Raw genomic sequence first — 22,918 nt, 5'->3', positions numbered from 1 at the left:
TTCAAATATCTATTCTTATTACAAGCCCTGATTTCTTTCGACTAAATTGGTTATTTTTGTTTCCTATCAGACAGGTGAACCCCGCCTGCCATCGCGCAGATCCGAAGCAGCCGGACCTCAGCTTCATGTATGACGCGCACTCTGACCGCCTGCAGCGTGGCCTTGGAAACCGGCATGGCCTGTTGCCCCTAAAGTTCGTCACTCAGCCCGACAGAGTGGACTCCTAACAATCGCTGGGACTGTTTACTCGAGACACTTAAGGACGGGGTTCATGATGACGCAGCACGAGGAACGCACCAAGAGCTTTCTGGTTCTTTGGTACGAATGGAGCACTCAAGATGTCCACTGGCTTTTTTTGTTTTAACCTCTGCGAGGAAAAAAATGGAAAGCATTACGATTACAATTTGACGAGCGTGGCGGGGTCGGCCACGCTAATACAGTATTCTTTCTCCCTGCGCCCAAACCATCGTGCACGTGTGCTAGCCATTTTATTGACGTGAGCTCTGCATGCAGACATCATAGGAGAAAATGTGACTCCCCCCCCCAATGCTTTCATAGTCGGTGACCTGATTCTCTCTGCGCTCCTGTACTTAGCACTTATATTCCCAAGTAACGTTTTGAAAAAGTTCTAGATGTTTTTTTTTTTTTACCATCTTTCGAGAAACGTGAATGAAAAAAAAAAAGATCTGGTGACTGACCCAAAGAACTTTCAATCTGTTACTTGGTTACCTGAAGCACAGGGCATGAAAATGAGATGATGTCATATGTAAATTCTGCTTCAAACTATGTTACAATGTGTCCATTTAATAATCTGAGAGTGAGGTTCTACGGGCAAGAGATGGAGGTGGAATACATGGACTCAACCTGGAGGACAAGCAAAGCTTTTCAGAAGCTGATGAACGCTGTAAGGTCACTGGAAATGGTAACGTTATATAAGGGAGAAAAGGTATTGAAGTAGTTGAGCTGAAAGTTGGGCAAAAAACTATTGGTTATGTATGGTTGGATAAGGTATGTAAAGTTGGTTGGTGATGTATTACCAAGGTTATCATTGGCCATTGTGCTATTATCACAAGCACCTTTGATGTTCAGTCTACAGTATATCAAGAGAGCAGTAACAAGCACATCGACTGGACATACATTCTTGGCAAAAGATCTTGAAAAAGAAACTAAGATCTGTACTATTCTTATAGAAAAATGGCTTCAGAGGGAAGATGGTAGGAGTCGGGATTTGGGCCTACTAGGTTTTAAGGAGGTAACAAGCAGGACAGTTGGGCATAAATCCTTAGCAAAGGCTTCAACAATAGAAGCGAGTTGAGATGGCTCCAGACAATGGAAAATAAAGCTTAGGATGATCATACAACTTGGAATAGAACCCGCAAACTAAGGAAAGGGTGGTTCTTGAGGGTTCTGTTAGCAGTTGGTGGAAGATCTGCTTTTCTTTAAAGCGTTTGCACACACAGAATTGATTTTTTGAGGGAAACTGGGGAGGTAGATCACCCCCTGGCTTCACTCCCTGGCTTCTTTGACCTTTCTAGCACTTTAGTGGTGAAATCTCTCTGATTTCTTAGATTTGCTCAACCATCTTGACCACCACAAGGGACTGTCGGGCTCCCCGATGGATTTTTCATCTTTTTTTAAAGTTATTTTTATATATATGAAGGAAAATACAGCAGCCTAGAAAGGCTCCAAGGAGCCAGGAGCCGGGGAAAATACAGCAGCCTAGAAAGGCTCCAAGGAGCCAGGAGCCGGGGAAAATACAGCAGCCTAGAAAGGCTCCAAGGAGCCAGGAGCCGGGGAAAATACAGCAGCCTAGAAAGGCTCCAAGGAGCCAGGAGCCGGGAAAGGAACTACATGAAGGGAGCTGTTTGCGGGTGAAGACTCTAATGCTAGTGGGCATGTCAGCCCACCAGGGTCCATCCATGACTGGAATATCAGTTTTGGTTGAACTAACCCTTGGATAGATGAACACATTTTGGAATCTGGGAGATCATTTAACCAACGCAAATGGTGGGCTGCAAATACCTTGCATGAACTAGGTTTCCTTTTTTTGCTCATTGCTAGATTTAGAAGCTCAATCCTAATCCCGGGGGTCAAACCTTTGCTGAAAATGCTCGACTCTTTGGTTTTGGAAAGAACGATGGATGGTTGTATTAAGGGATATCATTACAACTATATGTAAAGCAGTTAATGATCACTACCTTCAATAAACTAATTACTGGACTGAATGTATGTAAGCTACAATGCCCCTTACTCTTATCCTGGTGCTGTACTCATGGCTGCACTTTTCATTTTGGGGATTTTTTTGATCCCTGAAGCTTAAAGTTAAACCACTCTAATCCAATGAATAAAGATTTTAAAAAAGGCCACAAGTATGAGTAGGGGTGGTGGGGGATATAGTCAATTTTCTTTGTGTCAATGCATTAGTCACCTCACTTCTCACCAATGTAGTTTCTTGTAATGTTAAACAAAAACTGCACCAGTTAGTATTTAAAGGGCCAGTCCCCTTAAAACCGATACCATGGTCTTGATATATGCCAGGCTGAATCATTGGCCAACTTCTTATAGCAAGCTCTAAGACAAGATCTCTGCATCTGAGCAGCCAGGTATCTGCTGTGCCAGTTGTGATCTCAATACCGCGGTTGGTTATGCCATCGAGTTACTGTAACTTTACAGACAATGGAGCAGCAGTTATAAGACTCCGCAGTAAAGCTGGCAGCTCCAGGAACTCAGATGAAGAAGCCTAATTATTAAAATAGGATTAAAGCAGGTATAAGAAAGCCAGTGGGTGTTTTGTCCAATCTGCGCCTGCAATATCAGTTTAGGGTGGACGGTCCTTCTAAACAGAAACCTGAGTGAGAGCCTTAAGTGTTATGGGGGCTGTATATTTATTATTTGGGTCTTGTGTGTATGTATGAGCTGTATATATAGTTCAGGCAGGGCAGTGTTCGTGCTGGTTGCTTGCACTGCTGTATATAAATTGATGGACAGACATAGGTTGGTTAATCGGGGGCTGCACTCCTGTAGATAAAGATGAACATCGGTGGGATTGAGTGGGTCCTCATTATTATACATGATAAAGGATTTTTGGTCAGCTCTAAAAAACAAAAAGGGGGCTAAATTGTGTTATACAATCAGATTGAAAACAAGGTGGACAATAGGAGGCCTACACTGCTGTGTATAATGGATCGGGACACCTGGAATGGTTGAGGCTGGATGTTGGCTGACTTCATTGTCTACTATAATGGAGATGCTGTTATAGAGATGAATTTAATAAATATCTTAGTTCATGTCCCTTTTCTTTCCAAGATTCAACGTTGTTATCAAATGAACTCTCAAAACAAAAGCCAACTATCACAAAAAAACAAGGACATTAAATAAAAAGGTTTGGTAGGTGTGGGTTCCTGAGTGCTGGGTCCCCAGGGATTGCTTGCATTGGGTGTCTTCAAGGGTTGTGAATCACGTAAGGCAGCTGTCAAGCCAACAAGGGCCACTGAGTGGTACCTGGAACAGAGTTGAGTCCAGGTAATAGCATTGTTTGGAACATCTGTGATTAAGCCAATACCTTTGAGGGACTCTAGGGCATCCTCTTCATCAGGGCTTTAGATCGTCAAAGCGGCTTGAATCCAGACTGAAGAGCATGGCATGACTACAGATACAATTTCTGAACCTGATACCGGAGCATGTCCTATACACTCCCACCAGTTGTCTCTGCAATCATTCCATCTTCTTTAATCCAGATTCCAATCGCTTTGACACTTTAAAGCCCTGATGAAGGGTGGCTCCTAAAACCCCCAAAATGTGCTGTAAACAATACATTTGATCTGGATTCCACCACCTGCTTGGCGCTCTCTTATCTTTGGTCACCTGCCACCATTTTAGTTATTGTCCCTAAAAGAGAACTATGGGGTAAGTGTTTTTTCTCCATAGTTCTCTTAAGGGTCACGGGAGAACATATACTAGCGTCGTCCCGTGACCCAAAGCTCGGTATATAGGGAGCTACAGCTCGCGGTATACTGAGACCGCCGCAGCCGGGACGGATCCCGACATTACTGTTGAGATCCACCCAGCTGCGTGAGTGACAGCTGGCTCTGCCTATCTAAAAGCAGAGCCAGCTGTACCCGCCCCCTCCCCCGTCCGACAGTTTCATTGTCGCACGTCAGCTCCAACTATGAGTGATTGTCACTCACCTCATAGTTCTCCTTTAATTATATGGTAATCGTCCTTTAAAGTGTAACTCCAGAGGGAACTTTATTTGTTTTGAATAGACCGTAAAGGGCTAAAACTTCCATCAGCTCTTTAGGACATTTCTCCCCATTTCCTGGTGGCTGCTGTCTCCGGGGCAGGAAGTGATGGGACATCGTCCCCACAGGGACACAACCAGATCTTCCTAAAAAACCTGGCAGAGGTTCTAACTCATCTGCACCTTATCCAAAACTTTAAAAAAGATTGGTTGGAGTTTGGCTTTACATGGAGGAACTGAATTGTGATGATGAGACCTACAACCCTTAAAATTCTGGACAATGGATGTTGCTAGAGAGGTCTCCACAATTGCAAATAACTGGATTTTATAGACTTTATAAAGCACCATCAAACTTCTCCTGTCCTTGATGTATGAGTAAGTCGTGTAAATGAAAGGCTGGGTCGTTTGGTGTAGAGTGACCAGGCTAGGAACCTCGTAGGAGCTTTACAAGTGGGTGTATGTGGCTCTTGTTGTCTACCCTGTGCAGGTTCTAGTTAGACATGTGCGATTCGTTCGGTTACGAATCGAAATTCGTACGAATTTTCCTGAAATTCGTAAATTCGTAAGCATCCGAAATCCGAATTGCAGTTTCCGAATTATATCCGAAATATGAAATTCCGTTAACGAATTTCGGATCCGAATTTCTTTGAAACAGGAACTAATATTACCCCTGTAAATGAGGTTGAACAACATGACAAGATTTTTTTTTAAATCCGAAATACGGATCCACTACTGCTGAGAGTTGCATTACAATACACAGGCAGGAAATACGAAATTCCGTTGACGTATTTTCGTTCCGTTTCGTTATATGGAAGGTAAAAAGCAAGGTACATTTATATTGGAGTTGATGAGTTTTTTTTTAAGTCCGAAATACGAAATTCGGATCCGGAATCCGTTAACGGAATTCGTATTTCAGATACAAAAACAACTACCACATCGACTCCACAATATTAACAAAGGTATTTTTGCTTTTTAACTTCATCATAACGAATGTTCGTAAAGTTACGAAAATGTGCCGAAACTAACGAAAATCCGTATTTCGTACGAATCCGAATTGAGTTTCGGATACGAATTACGAAATACTAAATAATGGATATTACGAAACGGAACGAAACGGACACATTTTTTGACGGCGCACAAGTCTAGTTCTAGTATGACATTTACATTAGGAGCGGCAGTTCAGTTGTGGCTCCATATTTTATATTGTACATATCCAGATTAGATGGCACTAGCAGTTGTTATCAGTGTGGTCTGCCACCCTCTTCCATGCTGATTGCCATTGGCTATACCACCCCAGTGAAGGTTAAAGAGAACCGTATGAGTTTTACAAGAGTGTACTGGATATGGATGGAAGTCCATATAGGAATATATTTATTTAAACATGGAGGAAGCCATAATGGAGGTGAACCCATGCTCATAAAAAAGCAGCCAATCAACTCCCTAGGAGGAGGTGACATCTCTAGCTCCATGACTTCCATACTGCCCTATAGTCTATTCAGCCCATTTATCCATCCTCCAAGCTTCCACCAAGGCCACTGCCATTTTACACTGCTAGAACCCGGTTTGATTGGGGGAGGGGCTATAGACACAAATGGCAATTGTGTAAGGAATGGCACCACCGTGGCTCTTCAGCCCTAGTGATATGATTGGATGCTTTCCACTTAATTTCGGTTAAGTCTGCCAAAATGTAATGGCTTCCTTATTTTGGTTCACATGCAGATAATGGGCTAGCCACCCACATTATTCCCACCCACATAACTCTCAACCCCCCTTTTCCAAAAGGCCCTCAGTCATTTCCTGAAGAGCCCAATTTCTGCCCAGGGTTTTGGAATGGGCCAATGCCTACATTTTTCCGGTGTATGTACAACCGCTCTTGCTGGAATTAACCCTTGTCTGTTACATCAGCGCCTGTAATCTTGGTGTCTTATGCCATATATATGTATATTTATTGGTTTGTTTATTTATTACGCATATTAATAAAAAAAGGTGCTGAATAGAACCCACAAGCGTATGCTTTTTATTTCCTCATAAAAGGTACAAGAAAAAGACAATTCAGTGATCAACGATGATTTCAGGTAACGTTTATATTAGGGATGCACCAATACCATTTTTTCCAGACCAAGTGTGAGTACAATACTGTTCCTCAAGTACTCACCGATACCAATTACCGATACCTTTTTGTTTTCTTTTTTTGTGTGTGTCATGTGACAGTTTTTCTAAAACAATACAGACTAATGGTTTTAGGACAGTGGTGGAGCGCCAGGGACTGGTCGCAGCTGCGACCACCGTGACCCTGGTAGTTTTTCCACTGACTTCAAGCTGTAGTGGAACTACAAATTTCAGCAATATATTATATAGCAATGCAGAATACCACCAGCTATAGAGGACTACACATCCCAGCAATACATTATATAGCAATGCAGAATACCACCGGCTATAGAGGACTACACATCCCAGCAATACATTATATAGCAATGCAGAATACCACCGGCTATAGAGGACTACACATCCCAGCAATACATTATATAGCAATGCAGAATACCACCGGCTATAGAGGACTACACATCCCGGAAATACATTATACAGCAATGCAGAATACCACGAGTTATAGAGGACTATACATCCCAGCAGTACATTATACAGCAATGCAGAATCATATGAAGCTACATACTCTGTGTTGCTGTGGGGTGGTGACCTGATGTCTCCAAGGGCTCAGGAGAGCAGTGCAGGGTTTCAGGAAGGCTGTGCAGGGTCTCAGGTGGGGTGTGCGGGGCCTCGGGAGGGTTGTGTGGGGTCTCAGCAGGGCTGTGCGGGGTCCCAGGTGGGCTGTGGAGGGTCTCAGTAGAGTAACACTATGTGTGTATGTATATATATATAGATAAGACTTTATATCTGGTTAGAAGCAGGGCCGGATTTCCCACAAGACCAACCAAGGCCCGGCCTTGGGGCAGCAGGAAGTAGAGGGGCAGCGGGGGTGTGGAATTCCTATCTCCTGATGCCCGGGACACGCAGTTCTCGGCACCGGGCGGGTAGTTGTTTTCTACATTTAGCCCGGCTTTGGGCAAGCAGAGCAAACTGTACAGCAGGGAAGCAGCCACTTGTTTTTTACAAGTCGCCGAGATCACTTGTATGCAGCCTGCAGGTCTGCCATTCTCCATGGGGGGGGGGGTTTGGGGGCACATTGAGGAACCTGGCCTTGGGGCAGCAGAGAGAGTAAATCCGGCCCTGTCATCACTTATAGGAACCCTGTCGCCAGACAACTAACATGATATGTGCAATTAATGTGGCTTATGTGTGCTATTCACTTGTGTAGACATCCAAAAAACATTAAACCGCTGCTGGAGTCCGCCATCTTTGATGTGATGTCAGCAGCTTCCAAGTATTCCCCTTTTCTCCTCCCACAGCAGCTACATAACTGGTTATTTAGGGGAGGGGTGGAGAAGTTGGGCCAGCACAGAGTCTCAGAAGAGGAGAGGTCTATGATGTGCAAGGAGGGAGGGGTCCATGCTAGGAAGTTGACCCTTCCTGGAGTAGTCAAAGTCCAAAGGCACATTGCAAGTGAATACAAATAGCTTATGCAGAAAGCACTGCATACTTTATATTTCTGTCGGTTTACTTGCAATGTTTCTAAGCTTGGTGACAGGGTCTCTTTAAAGTAGAACTCCAGTCAAATTAAAACGAATAGCCCATTAAAAGGGTACGACTAACTTTCAATTTAGATTGAAGATAAATATTGCATCAAAAGCTGATGTTGTTATTTTATCTTTTAATGGGCTATGAGTAATTATTTTTTTTGCCTAGAGGAAACCAACCAATCATCTGAGCCTAGGGTGGCGGGAGGACACTAGTTTGTGTCCTCCCGTTACCCTAAGGAGAACTATGGGGAAAAGCCTTAACCCCATAGTTCTCCTTTAAGCATTGGAGAGACTAAAGCATTGCAAATAGAGGGCTGAATCTTCCTTGCAGTCCCTGTACAGCAGGAAAGGAGTGTGAGTGTGAATAGAAGCACTATGAGGAGCCAATTAGCTGGCAAGAAGCAAGCTGATAGGATGACCTTCCACTCAGCTACAACCTTCATAAACTGTTGGAAGAACCCAGACTTCACTTCCTTGGAATTTGGCATGCATGTGTCTGACCGGTGAGCCTCAAGAACAGCGGGTCTACAACGTAAAGCCACTAGACTCCCCACCTGTCATTCCCGAGGAGCTCCTTGTTTGACTATGGCCAATTCTAGTTTTGCCACAACAGATCAGTCTGTACACGTGCTTCTTACACTTTGAAGACCCCAAATAATACATAGCAGGGTCAAAACAACAGCTGATGCTGCCAACGCAGACCGAGAGGGTGTAGGCAAAAAACATGGAGTTGCCAACTGGCTTTTCTAAAGTCAGATAATAAACTAAAAAGATGATGTTGCTCGGGCCGAAGCAGAAGATAAATTCACAAAGCACCGTCACGCAGAGGAGCACGGACCGGGACTTTTTAAAGGGACTGTCAATGGTGGGCGAGCTCAGACTTCGGATGGTCGCAGCGTAACAGAAAGTTGTGATGATAAAAGGCAAAAAAAAGAAAACGGAGATGTAAGTGGTGAAATAAGGAAAGTAAAAACTCTGAACGTCCTCCGGTTCCTGCGTGTGGCAACAAGAGGTGATGTTCAGGTGGTCAATATGAACCGTTAGATTGCTCATGAGTAGCGGCACGGTGGCGGTGATGGACACCATCCAGATGAAGAGACAGACTAGCCAGGCTCTGCCCACTGTGCGCCATAAAAGAGACTGCACGGGATAGACCACCGCCAGGAACCGGTCCACGCTGATACTGGTCATGAGCAGGACGGAGCAGTACATGTTGCAGTAAAATGCCGCAGTGACGAAGCGGCACATCCCTTCTCCGATGACCCAATTGTTTCCTGAGAAGCGGTAAACAATATTAAAAGGTAGAGAGGTGACGAAGAGGACATCAGCGACCGCCAAGTTCAACATAAAGACCACTGCCGGTGACTTTACTTGACTTATGAAAAGAAATATGAAGATCGCCATTAAATTTAGAGGCAGTGACAGGAGGACCACAACCGTATAGACTGAAGGAACAAATGTGGTCAACCAACGGCTTTGAAGATAAGCCAAAACTTCATCGGAAAACTCCATGGACGTCTCGTTACTACTACTGTCATCTGTTTCATCTAAAAAAAATAAAAGATAAAAAGGTTATTATATTCAACTGCACAAAACACTTTCATCCGTACTGCATCTTGATGGCTGACAAAGCATTGGTAATAGTCAAAGTGGACCTGGTGTCCGATATGTCAATGCATGTGTGCTAAGCAATGTCTGTCAGACATACCAGGGAGCTGGTAGCGTGTAAGGAACCCACTGGGAGGAAGCGGCTGATTAGTCCAGAAACGAAGTACAATTTAGGGAAAATCCAAGAGAGAAGTCAAAGTCCAGTCCGGGTCGAGGCAGGCAGCGAAGTCTCAGAGGCGAAAGACAGTCCAAGGTTCAGCAATCGGGACGTACAACGAAGGGGGCAACAGGCAACAATAGGATCAACAGGGAGGCTAGGTGTTCACACCATAAGGTGGAATAACTCAGCAATAAGCCAGGGCTCAGGCCAGGTTTTTATAGCCAGGGGAGGTAAGACCACCCCCCGGTAACTGAGGCAACCAGGAGGCTTCTCTCCCCTGGAACCAATGGCAGGCGAGAGAGATGGAAGATGTGTACTTTGAACCTCCCCCAGCAAGGCTCACACCTGATAGCCGGATGGCGCAGAAGCGCGATGCGCACGCAGCCTGCGTACTGTGCATGCGCACCCACATCCCGGGCACCAGGAGTTCTACTAAGCTGAAGGGGAACCCGTGCCCTGCGCCGTGCCCGTGGTCCCCCATGAGGTAACACCCCCTGCTTCCTGACAATGTCTCAGTGTAACACCTCCAGGTATTTATTACCTCTCACAGAGATCACACTGATAATCACAGTACCCCTCTGACAATGTCTTCATCTGCTATTCTCTTCAGAAGGATGGCACCATCTTTGTTCAGGCATCATCCAGGGTCATCATCTACTTACTGGACAGAGATGTCACAATCATGTAAATCCTGGAGCCTGCGCAGTTCTTGGTTGTGTTCACAAATGTCAAGGGATGTGCTCAGCCACCCATGTTCCTTTTTTACTGGGGGGGACAATGTATTCTTATTTTTACACCCGTTGATGGCTGTTCCCAACTTCACATACAAATGTTTGGGTGGCTGTAGAGCCACCTGATCGCTTGTATGGTGCGCGGGATTGTGAGGCCCTCTCCACTGCTGCCGAAGGCTATCTTGGGTTCTGCTGTCCTCTGTGCACCTCCAGCGGCTAATCTCCCCTCCGATCACTTCTGGTTTCACTCATTAGGGGTATAATAGACCCCCGATGTCTTCATAAAGAGGACCTGTCATTGTATCTGTACTTTTCACATAAGGGGCTTGTGATGGCAAAAAAGTTAAGTCTAAGTTGATTTGCCTACGTGCCAAAACAACAACTGCGCCACACATGTCACATATCACCGAGAACATCAGAGTACGCTTAATAATTCTAGGACCGTTAATCACCGTTACACTAAACTAAAGAGTGGGAAAGGATTTTAAAGTGTCGCCTATGGACAATTTTGGGTATGGTAAGTTTTTTGCAATTTTACAGGCACACGCAACTTTAAGGCTTGACATTTTTGGTTTCTATATTCATAAAATTGGGTAAAAATAAATGTTTCATAACATAACCTACAGAAAACAGGTTTTTAACAGAAATGTTGCCACTTTTTTTTTATAGTAAAAAAAACAAAATAGCCCGTACAGCAGCCGAGCGGAATACATATGCTTCGGCTCGACTGAGCTGAAGTGCCGTTCGCCTTGCAAATGACAGCTGGGTTGTAATGACAGATTATCGTCCCCAAATGACCCGGGGGCGCTGATCTGTCATTAAACAATAACAACTGGGCGGAGCCCCCCTTGACATCACGGCCGGCACTGCCCAGTTGTTATTCATTGGCCGGGACCTGCTAGAAGATTGTAGCAGGTGCCAGCCAATAGGAAACAGTTGGGCAGAGCTAGCTGTCGACTGCTAGCTCCGCCCAATTGGTTTTCTTTTTTGTTCTTTTTTTCTTTTGCGATTTGTTCACATTTTTATAAATGTTTTTTCAACCTGTTTTTTTTTTCCACTCTTTTCACTGATCTTCTATTCTGCTTGGTACCATGGAGGCACTGAGCAGAATAGCCGAGCTGAATGCCGCTCGGCGGCATTCGGCTATCCGCTCACTGCCTTTCTGTCCCCTATGAGAAAAGGGGGGAACGGCAGCGAGTGAACTGCCGGAGCTTCAGCTAAGCCAATCCAGATGTTGGATCGGCTGAGTCGAAGTCATTCTGCACCGAAGGCTGCCGTACAGAGCCAGAAGTGAATAGCCGAATAGCGTTCAGCTCACTTCACTATCGAATTCTCAAATTCAGAGCGGTGCAGAGCTTCTCCTAGGCTCCTCTTCAGTTTTGATGTATCACATGACACAAAGCCAAGGGGAAGCCTAAGAGAGACCTTCACTTACCGCACCAGGAACTGCTCTGCATCAAACTTCCATGGTAGAGTGTTTTGCATTGAAGGAAGGAGGCATTTATGTTGGGGATAGATGAGAAGATGAGAAGAGATTTTTCTTGTCACAGCACACTATGCTGCACCATTACTCTCCTTAGTGTGTCCAAAGATGCTTCCAACCTTTCACAATCCTTGCCACGCTTCTGCTAGCTAAGGTTCCAATCTACAAGTACAGCACACCTGTAGCGTCAATGGAGGCAATGAATGCTGCATTGATGTTGAGGCATCATGTTGATACCTCCTTCATTTGGAACAAAATCCCTCTGTCCCTCTTTCCTCCTCAGTTGTCCCCCTATTTAGTCTCATGTACAGATAGCTATGAAAAGGTTCTATTTAAGTACCAAAAGTGTTACATTGCACTACTAAAATAATTTAGAGATAATTATTTTATTTGCTGTTTTAAAAAGCAAAAATAATGGTGGGAAAAAAAAGTCTAACCAATCATTTTTGGCATATAAACTCCTAATGGTCCACATAGTTGGGGCCTGGCAGGGGTGAGTCTATCGCCTAAATGCATTGTGCTAGAAGGTGTCCCCCCTTTCTCATCTCAGAAAGTTGGGAGGTTTGGTCAATGGCAATGTTACACCATGTCAGTGGCTGCTCACTCTATGTACTCCAAATACTCAAAGAAAAAACTTATTGGAAACGTGCATCAATGTGTGTCAATAACATCAATGTGTGTCAATAACATCAATGTGTGTCAATAACATCAATGTGTGTCAATAACACACATTGTTACACTCCTTAGCCCCCCCCCATGTAATAGCAATTAAGTTGTGTGTAAAAAAAAAAAAGTAATACAAAAATTAAAGAATCATAAAAAAGTAAAGAAGCATAAAAAAAGAAAATATTTTTTTAAGTCCCCGCCCCCCACATACACACGCAGATATGTGTCGGGTTGTGCCGCACATGTTACATGTCGCCGCAAACGTCGGAGCGAGAGCAATAATTTTAGAGCCATTAATCACTGATAATACTAAACTGATCAGCAATAAAAGCGCTTTAATCATCACATATGGGCTTTTTTCTGCGATTTTGCGGGCGCACGCACTTTTAAGGATTGGCATCTTTGGTGTCGATTTACCCGACGTGACCCCGACTTTTATGTTTTACTAATAATATGGTTAAGAATAAATGTTTTATAACAGAACGTTGGGAAACTTTGGGTTATTTTTTTACATTTATGGTACTTTTTTCATTATATAGTAAAAAAAAAAAACACTCCAGTGGTGATTATATACCTCCAAAAGAAAGCTCTACGTGTCCCCAAAAAATGTTAACATAAATTGCGGTCATGCTGACTGGTGACATTTTTGACTGACTGGTGAGACACCATCACATTTTTCAAGCCCTGTGTGTATATATATATATACACCCACACAAACACACACATATGAGAATATATTTATATATGAGGAAACAAAAAATATGACAATATATATATATTTTTAAAAATTCATATTACTGGTCCGTGGGATTTAAAATTATGAATTTAGTGGTCCATCTGGTCCGAAAGGTGGGCGACCGCTGCTCTAGCATCAATGGTTCTTCCAATAGCTTGGTTCTGGTACTCCTTGGTGCGGGTCTTTGAGGCGTATCTGAATCCAAGATCCTGCTTGTAACACACTTCCTGTCCTAGGGTGGCAACACTCAGCCACCCACATCTCAGAAAGTTAGGTGGTATGAATTTGAAGGAATCCAATAAACAGGCAAAATGCACCCGACAAAAACTTTTTTCAAGGCGCTGAAGCACTATGCCCTGGTGGTAATGGGCCCCGTGTGTACTTCTCCATGCCAAAGCCGTTTATCTGCCCTGAGAAATGCCACACACATACAAAGAAACAGAACTGCATGTAATGTATCTTGTCTTTCCTAAACACTAAACATACACCGGCTCAGCAACGATAGCCACGGAAACCATTACAAGATGTTGTAGCAATTTAATTCACTCTTTAAAGTGAAATCAGAAAACAGTTAATAGTAGATGCAGTTGTATTATCTCCTTCGCCTGTTTCAGACATCCCAACTCTCCGGGACGTTCCAGGAGTCTCCCGCTATTAGATAGCGGCTCCCGGGAGAGAAACATTTTCTGCCGGAAAGGTTTACTCTGTTTTTTCTTTCTGACCTCAGGGGCCGCCGGCCGTCAGAGAAAAAACAAAAAAACAGCATAGGAATGAACAGCTAGATTGCTATTGGATATTTCAATTTGCAATAGCCAATAGCAGTCTAGCTATTGCACCAGCCCTCTGCGGCTGTCAATCAGCAGAGGTGGACCTGAAGTTCTCTATCAGGTCCTCCTCTGCTGATTGGCAGGAGCAGGGGCGCGGGTGCAATAGCCCATAGCAATCTAGCTATTCATTCCTATGCTGTTTTTTTTGTTTTTTGTCTTATTCTGAAGACAGCAGCTGTCAGAATACTAAAAAAAACAAACAGCAGATAGCACGGGAAGCATTAGCTTCTTTGCTATCTGCCATCATTTCAGGAGGGTGCTTCCCCCCCCGTGGATGGGGGACGATGACGACAGAGGGCACCTCCCTGAAATGAGAAGGGCACCTCCCTGAAATGAGAAGGGCACCTCCCTGAAATGAGAAGGGCACCTCCCTGAAATGAGAAGGGCACCTCCCTGAAATGAGAAGGGCACCTCCCTGAAATTACTTTTTTCAGGTTGGGATCCCTGCTATTTCCCTTTTACTGCCATTTTGTTTTAATGAACACTGCCTGCTGTGCACACCCCATGCAGTGCCTACTTTTGGCAGTTGTCAGATTCCTCAGGGCTTGTGCTGATGAGCCTCAATGGGCACATACAGTGTGCTTTTGACAGATTGAGATACTTCTGGAATCATTCAGAATTGATTGGCAGGTGCATTTGAGCTGCAGATACGTTTTGCATTTCCATGGATGCATATCGAAAGAGAAGCAGTTCTAAAGTGAACAAAGCCCATTGACCCCATTTACACTGCTGTGTTTTGACAAACGCATTTTGATGCGCATGTGTCGTGGTTTCCCATAATAAAGATAGTGTCTGTAGTTATTAGTTTCCTACAGAATCAGCTGGTCCCCTGAACACTGGCACTGATATCCTGTTTTACTTTCCCTTGCAGGGGCCTATGGAGCCACCCATGTGTTTGCCAGAAAGCGGTGTGTGTTCCCACAGGCACAGCAAGGCAAGGCCCTCCTACAAGTTAGTAGATACACATCTGCAGGAGACTGTTCTGTCCCTTGTGATCTTATACTGGTCATGAAGTTCAGGGAAGCTGAGATGGGAAAGTTGGAGCTCTTTGGAAACCTGTTGACTATGCTTGGGCTTGGGCTACAACTAGGCATGGTCTGATACCAGTATTGGTACCGATACTTGGCATTTTCACAAGTACTCATGAAAATGCACCGATACACAGTGCCGATACGGGCGCTTTAAATTTTAGGCACCACGCTTCACAGGAGAGCTGCTGATGTCGGCAGCAAGGTCCCAGAAGCCTTCTCCTGAACTGCGGTGCCTCCTCCATGCCGCCCACACCTGCCGAGACTGACCATGCTCCCGGGTGAGGCCGCATAGCCCACCATTAACCCCACACAGCCACTTGAGAACTGCACAGCCCACCATTAACACCACACAGCCCACCTGAGAGCCACACAGCACACCATTAACCCTGCACAGCCCACCAATAACCTTGCACAGTCAGCTGAGAGCCTCAAGAATCAAGCTGCTGTTTAGGTGAGTTGAGTACAAAAATGGGGGGCCCTCAGCTGGTATGGGTGCTTCCCCCTGTTGGTGTCTGGATTTGTAGGGGGCGGGGGCCTGGCCCCTTGGGAACCCAAAAGGAGTAAGTGTCCTCGAGCTGGTTGTGGTGCGACTGGGGACGTGGGTGGAGTGTTATGAGAGGCTTTTTGGGGGCTGTTGGGCTCCCAAAGACCCCTTCTCAGGTCAACCCTTGTTTACAGTGTTATTTGTGTATATTATTTGGTTTATTACTTTTTGTTATTGTTAAAACTGTTTGGTTAATAAAAGGGCTGCTGTGGCCGTTAAAATCCATGCCGCGCAGTCCGTGTGTTTATTGGGGTTTTTAACAGAGAGACAAAAATTGACGAATCCATCAGTCAAGTACACCGATGTACAAGAAAATAAAAATGGGTCAAGGTGCAGAATCATGCTCTGGATGTACTCACTTTCATGAAGATCGTTAAAACCCATTACTAAAAAAAAATAAAAAGACACAACATTTAAATAACATACAAGAAATCACTGCGGATTCTAATCGCTTACTTTCTATGTACTTTCATTGCCTATTAGCCTTAAAAAATAGAGAGAACTGACTTTCAAGATTCTCCTCCCATTGACTTCAGTGGGGTTCATATAATGTTCACAGTTTGCTGACTTCTTCAAGCTTTCGCTGAACCTCCTATAAATCATACCCAAGCAAGTTCAGCTCACCACTACATGTAAATGACATCACGGGTTTGCTATACTAAAGAAGGAGAGCGTGTTCACCTTACAATTGTATTTCTACTTATCTTAGTGAATGAGGTGAGTGTGGTTGGGTATTAGGTCCTCAAAAAGTACATTTTCACTTTGTTTCACCACTTTCACTAAGATAAGTAGAAATTCATTTTGCAGAGTGAACAGGCTGCACTTCTTCTGGTAAATCGGGGTCATTTTGTAGTCCATCAGTTGAACAAAAATGGAATTCCAGCTGGTTCTTTCACACTTTGACTAGAAGAGGTGCCTGGGGGAAGGATTTCAGAGAACACTAGAAAAGTGGAAAGAAATAATCTCATCTGTTAGTAAATGTTTCCATAGAGAGAGGTCAACATTCACCCGCATTTCTATGATGTTTGTGAAGGGAGATCGCTTCATAAAATGGAACAATCGGCTTGGATGAACATTAAGGTTTATGCTGATGGAGAGAGGAAGGGGGGAAGAGTTGAAGGAGATGGACAGATGTCAATGGTCTTGCTCTCAGGCAATAGGCACAGGAGGAGGAAGAGTTGAGAGAGGAGGAAGAGTTGAGGGAAATGGAAAGATGTCATTAGTCTTGTTCTCAGCCAATAGGCACAGGAGGAGAAAGAGTGGAGGGAGATGGACAGATGCCATAGGTCTTGCTCACAGCCAATAGGCATAGGAGGAAGAGTTGAGGGAGATGGACAGATGTCATTGGTCTTGCTCACAGCCAATAGGCACAGGAGGAGAAAGAGTTGAGGGAGATGGACAGATGTCATAGGTCTTGCTCACAGCCAATAGGCACAGGAGGAGAAAGAGTGGAGGGAGATGGACAGATGGCATTGGTCTTGCTCACAGCCAATAGGCACAGGAGGAGAAAGAGTGGAGGGAGATGGACAGATGGCATTGGTCTTACTCACAGCCAATAGGCATAGGAGGAGGAAGAGTTGAGGGAGATGGAGAGATGTCATTGGTCTTGCCCACAGCCAATAGGCATAGGAGGAGGAAGAGTTGAGGGAGATGGACAGATTTCATTGGTCTTGCTCACAGCCAATAGGCACAGGTTCTATAATTTGTCTGTTAGATGTTCCCCACAGAGAGATGGCCGGTGGACATTTGCCAACTTCCATGGTGTAAGATGGTCACTAAATCTGACCAGAAATTTAAAAGAAGATGTATGGAAGAACCACAAAACCATTAAAATCTACACAATTGTATGTTGTAACTGCACTTTTACCAATCTAGTTATAGTTTCATTACAAGAAATACACTCACCTCGTGATTTATGAGGCCTTTCTGAAAGATACAGAAAACACTTGTGTTATACAGTGCAGGGGTCAGCAACCTTCTTCATATTAAGGGGTCTATTTATAAACAATGTTCAGAGCCATTCACCCTATGAATCTCTGTGTCCGTTTGCTGTGTGCGAAAGGAGGCAAAAACAAATGTTATTAGTAGGTGCAATTTTCCTGCCGATACATCGGCGCATCCCTGGTTTCTTTCCTCCCCACTGGGCGCTGCTCTGTGTCCCAGCGGGGAGGAGAGAAAGTATGACAGCCGGCCGAGCGCTGCGGGAGAAGAGCGCTGTGAGCGGCCAGTGTCTCTCCTCCCACACCGCTCAGCCTCCTATTACAGTCCGGCAGAGCGGTGTGTGGGCGGAGACAGCCCGCGCTGTGACAGCGTGCCAGGGAGGAGAGCGAGTACAAGCAGTCAGCGATCGCTGAGTGTTTGTAGATAATTGAGGACAGAGTATGGTTACTATATCCTCAATTATGAATGAATGGGCCCACACTTTTCCTTTATGAGAGAGTCCCTGCAAATCAGCTGGTCTGTCGTTATGCATAGCAGTAAGGTGCCCTTTAAAGATCTCAGATGCAGAGCAGTGCAGAGCTTCTCCTAGGCTCCTCTTCAGTTTTGATGTGTCACATGACACAAAGCCAAGGGGAAGCCTGGGAGAAACCTTCACTTACTCCTCTATGGTGGGCAAAGGTGAGAAGAGATTTTCACTGGGGATTAGAGTTTTGCTTGGGAAGGGGAAGAAAGAAGCCGGGTTTTTTTCTTGGGGGGGTTGGGGTTTGTGCAAGTCCCCCGAATGGAGAATGGCAGACCTGCAGGCTACATACAAGTGATCTCGGCAACATCGCCGGGATCACTTGTACAAAACAAGCGACGGTTTCCCCCGCTTGCCCAAAGCCGGGCTAAATGTAGAAAACTACCCACCTGGCGCGCAGAACTGCATGTCCCGGGCGTCGGGAGATAGGAATTCCACACACCTGCTGCCCCTCTACTCCCTGCTGCCCCAAGGCCGAGTTCTACTTTAAAGAGACCCTGTCACCAAGTTTAGAAAAATTGCAAGTAAACCGACAGAAATATAAAGTATTTCAATGCTTACTTGCAGTGCTTTCTGCATAAGCTATTTGTATTCACTTGCAATGTGCCTTTGGACTTTGACTACTCCAGGAAGGGTCAACTCACTGGCACAGCCCCCTCCCTCCTAGCACATCATAGACCTCTCCTCTTCTGAGACTCTGTGCTGGCCCAACTTCTCCACCCCTCCCCTAAATAACCAGTTATGTAGCTGCTGTGGGAGGAGAAAAGGGGAATACTTGGAAGCTGCTGACATCACATCAAAGATGGCGGACTCCAGCAGCGGTTTAATGTTTTTTGGATGTCTACACAAGTGAATAGCACACATAAGCCACATTAATTGCACATATCATGTTAGTTGTCTGGCGACAGGGTTCCTATAAGTGATGACAGGGCCGGATTTACTCTCTCTGCTGCCCCAAGGCCAGGTTCCTCAATGTGCCCCCAAACCCCCCCCCCCATGGAGAATGGCAGACCTGCAGGCTGCATACAAGTGATCTCGGCGACTTGTAAAAAACAAGTGGCTGCTTCCCTGCTGTACAGTTTGCTCTGCTTGCCCAAAGCCGGGCTAAATGTAGAAAACAACTACCCGCCCGGTGCCGAGAACTGCATGTCCCGGGCATCAGGAGATAGGAATTCCACACACCTGCTGCCCCTCTACTCCCTGCTGCCCCGAGGCCGGGCCTTGGTTGGCCTTGTGTGAAATCCGGCCATGGGTTTGTGGTCATGCCCACCAGTTGCAACTGCACACTATGCTGCACCATTACTCTCCTTAGTGTGTCCAAAGATGCTTCAAACCTTTCACAATCCGAGCCATGTTTCTGGGGGCATCCTAGCTAAGAGTTCCAATCCAATTTACCAACATTCCACATCAGCTAGTAGAGCACAACTGTAGCGTCAATGGAGACAATGATTGTTGCATTGATGTTGAGGCATCATGTTGATACCTCGATCCTTTGGAACCAAATCGTTTGTAGGCAAATGAGCTATAATTTGGCGCTGAAGTTGCTAGAGGGCCAGACCATTATAAATAGGGAAGCAGGTTGGTTACCACGACAGTAGAAGTGATTTGTTTCTGAAGATACGGGGAAACAACGCGATTTAACAGCCTTTGAACGCGGGATGATTGTTGGCGCTCGGAGCCATGGAGCGAGTATCAGCAAAACAGCAGAATTCGTTACATGTTCAAGAGCAGCTGTTGTTAAAGTGTTTAAAGACCGGACTGTCAGCCGAAAATCTGGGTCTGAACGTGCGAATTGTGGCCGTCAGCGACTAGTCAATGTTAGGGCAGAACGGAGAGTGGCAAGACTGGTACAAGACAACAGAAGGGGAACAGTGCCGTGTCAGATTCCTCGCATCACCTTTCATCATCTCGTGGAGTCACGAGGCGTCCCAACGAAGTACTGATGGGGTGGTCATAATAATCTGGCCACTCAGTGTATATCTTCTTAAATGTGTAGTAAAAAAAGTAGGTCACAAGTTTGCTGCAAGTATAGTCACTGGTCGCACACAGGGCTGGATTTACTCTCTCTGCTGCCCCAAGGCCAGGTTCCTAAATGCGCCCCCCTATGCGCCCCCATGGAGAATGGCAGACCTGCAGGCTGCATACAAAACAAGCGGCGGCTTCCCCACTGTACATTTACATTTATCCCAAAGCAGGGCTAAATGTGGAACACAACTACCCGCCCGGCGCCCGGAACTGCATGTCCCGGGGATCGGGAGATAGGAATTCCACACCCATGCTGCCCTTCTACTCCCTGTGGCAGCCAGACAGCCAGCCCTCCCACACTGGGCCCCATCATGTCAGCAGTATAGCCCGGATTTGGGTTGGAAGCTGCTTCCAAGCTGCATGCTGGGGTCTGTCTCCCCTCCGATCCCCACTGCTCTCCCCCGCCTGTATCGGCAGAGGCAATGGGGATCGGAGGGGACACAGAGCTAAATTAGCTGTCGGCGCCCAGCGGGGTGGAGAGATCAGTGTCAGGATGCCGAGCGGGACAGTCAGGATGGAGAATGGGGAGGGAGCGGAGTTTCAAGAAGATGAAATATCTGCTGATCCTTCCATGTACTAAGCAAACAGTGGGGTGATTATTACTGATCACTCCGGTGTTTAAAAATAGACATAGTAAGCTTAGTAAGTCCCCAGTTATGAAGGAACAGGAAGTGCTACACATCACTTCCTGTTCAGTCATGATTGGACGATTGGTAACATAGTAATCACTTACTTTCTGAATGGACAGGAGCACTCAGTACAGAGGCTTCCTGTCCATACGTAACTGCGGAGGGTACTATATACCTCCTCAGATTGTGAATGAACAGGAAGCCTCTTCACAGGAGTTCACTTAGTGCTGGGGCTGCAGAAAAGGAGACTGAGGACTTTGTGTTCTCAATCTCTTTTTCTATTTCAAAAGTGTCTAAACCAGGGGTGCCCACAATTTTTTGTGTTAAGATCTACTTTTCAAATGACGAGCTACATGAGATCTACCAACGGAAAAAAAACTCCATCGTTCTCTCTCTCCTGGCTGTCTCTCCTCGCTCTCTCTCCTGGCTGTCTCTCCCTGCTCTCTCTACTGGCTGTCTCTCCTTGTTCATCCTCCTGGCTGTCTTTCCTCTCTCTCTCTCTCCTGGCTGTCATTTTTCGTTTTCTCTCCTGCCTGTCTCTCCTCACGCTCTCTCCCCTGGCTGTCTTTCCTTGCTCTCTCTCCCCTGGCTGTCTCTCCTCGCTCTCTCTCCCCTGGCTGCCTCTCCTTGCTCTCTCTCCCCTGGCTGCCTCTCCTCGCTCTCTCTCCTGGCTGTCTCTCCTCGCTCTCTCTCCTGGCTGTCTCTTCTTGTTCATCCTCCTGGCTGTCTTTCCTCTCTCTCTCTCTCCTGGCTCTCTCTCCTCGGTCTCTCTCGTGGCTGTCTCTCCTTGTTCATCCTCCTGGCTGTCTCTCCTTGTTCATCCTCCTGGCTGTCTTTCCTCTCTCTCTCTCTCTCCTGGCTGTCATTTTTCGTTTTCTCTCCTGCCTGTCTCTCCTCACGCTCTCTCCCGTGGCTGACCTTTCTGTATTTTGCTGAGTAAACTAATATTCTTTGATGTAATACATAGCACTACAACCCCCAGTATCCACCAGAAAGGTGTCAGGGAGCTCGGCTCAGCAAACTCGGTGTAATCATGTGTGCACAGCTAAATAAATATACCAACATGGAATAAAGGGGCCGCCATTCACACCCTTCCTGATCTACCAGCATCAGCTTTGAGAGCTACTGCTAGATCACAATCTACCTAATGGGCACCCCTTGTCTAAATATACCCCTGCGATTTCTCTGAAGCCCCCATGATAACAAAAAATAGTTAAAAAAACAACCCCCTTCACTCGTGTGTTTGCCCCCCCACGGGAGTATTCTGCCGGCAGCCATCTTGGTGATGGACGCCGGCAGAGAGAGGAGGAGACAGCCACCCGGCGGGATGAGGTATGCCGCCGGGTCCTCTCCTCTCTCCTGATACTGTCGGGCGTTCGGTCCATGACCGAGCGCCCGACTTTTCAGAGGGGGGTGACACCAAAATGACTGTGTCATTTTGGTGTCACCCCTCCAATGGTGTCATCCTGGTGCGGGCCGCATCCCCCGCACCCCCCTTGTGACGCCACTGGGTAGGGGGGAACAATAGAGAGAAATCAATGATGGTGGAAGACACAGACAAGAGAAAAGATCTGTAAGCTGAGGGTTACGTGAGCCAGTAAGAAAAGTTTTGTGTGTGAAGCAGCAGAGAGAGGATTTATGAGAGGCAGAGACACCGCGGAAAAGGAAGATTTCTGGCGTTGTGGGGAAACAGACAAAGAATATTTATGGGAGGTAGGGTTGCCACCTGTTGGGGATTTGTTTGGGGACAAGCCTGTGTTTTGAGTCCTGTATGTGCGGTGTTTGTGTTTCAGGCCAACTGAATCCCGGACCGAAGATGTCACAATGTCAGGCAGACGGGGGCAACCACGAAGGACGCCGGAGCTCAGGGAGCATGGAGGTGTCTGAAACAAAGGGGGGCACATAAGTCTTGAAGGGCACAGGGGTTAAACAGATGTGTTGCTCACTGCGTGTCAGCAATGCATGTAAATGTGCAACTAATGCACAAACGTGATGGAGGAATCGAGCTGCTGTATAGGATATAGTACACCAGTGTACAAGAACATAAAAAGGCTTGCTCCAGTAATGGGTCAAAGTGCAGAATCATGCTCTGGGTGTACTTACTTTTACGAAGAAAGGTAAAACCCATCCCTAAAAAAAAAA

General features: G+C 45.8%; 2 protein-coding genes across 2 annotated transcripts in view; one reads left to right on the top strand and one right to left on the bottom strand.

Moving 5' to 3' along the window:
• Nucleotides 1-855, top strand: part of RUSC2 (RUN and SH3 domain containing 2) — a 48,323-nt gene extending 47,468 nt beyond the window's left edge. Inside the window, exon 11 of the mRNA XM_018573167.1 lies at nucleotides 71-855. Within this exon, the coding sequence (XP_018428669.1) occupies nucleotides 71-227 (157 nt within the window). The 3' untranslated portion in view covers nucleotides 228-855. The remainder of the gene's footprint in view (nucleotides 1-70) is intronic.
• A 7,545-nt stretch (nucleotides 856-8,400) lies between these two features.
• Nucleotides 8,401-9,354, bottom strand: LOC108801230 (proteinase-activated receptor 1-like). The gene has a single exon (XM_018573165.1). It carries the CDS (start codon nucleotides 9,277-9,279, stop codon nucleotides 8,401-8,403), a length of 879 nt encoding a protein of 292 aa, XP_018428667.1. The 5' UTR covers nucleotides 9,280-9,354.
• Nucleotides 9,355-22,918: the final 13,564 nt, after the last annotated feature.

Source organism: Nanorana parkeri, unplaced genomic scaffold (genome assembly GCF_000935625.1).
Source record: "Nanorana parkeri isolate BGI_ZX_2015 unplaced genomic scaffold, ASM93562v1 scaffold2261, whole genome shotgun sequence".
In the NCBI taxonomy this organism is placed as follows: domain Eukaryota; kingdom Metazoa; phylum Chordata; class Amphibia; order Anura; family Dicroglossidae; genus Nanorana; species Nanorana parkeri.
This window is presented reverse-complemented; position numbering and strand designations above follow the sequence as displayed.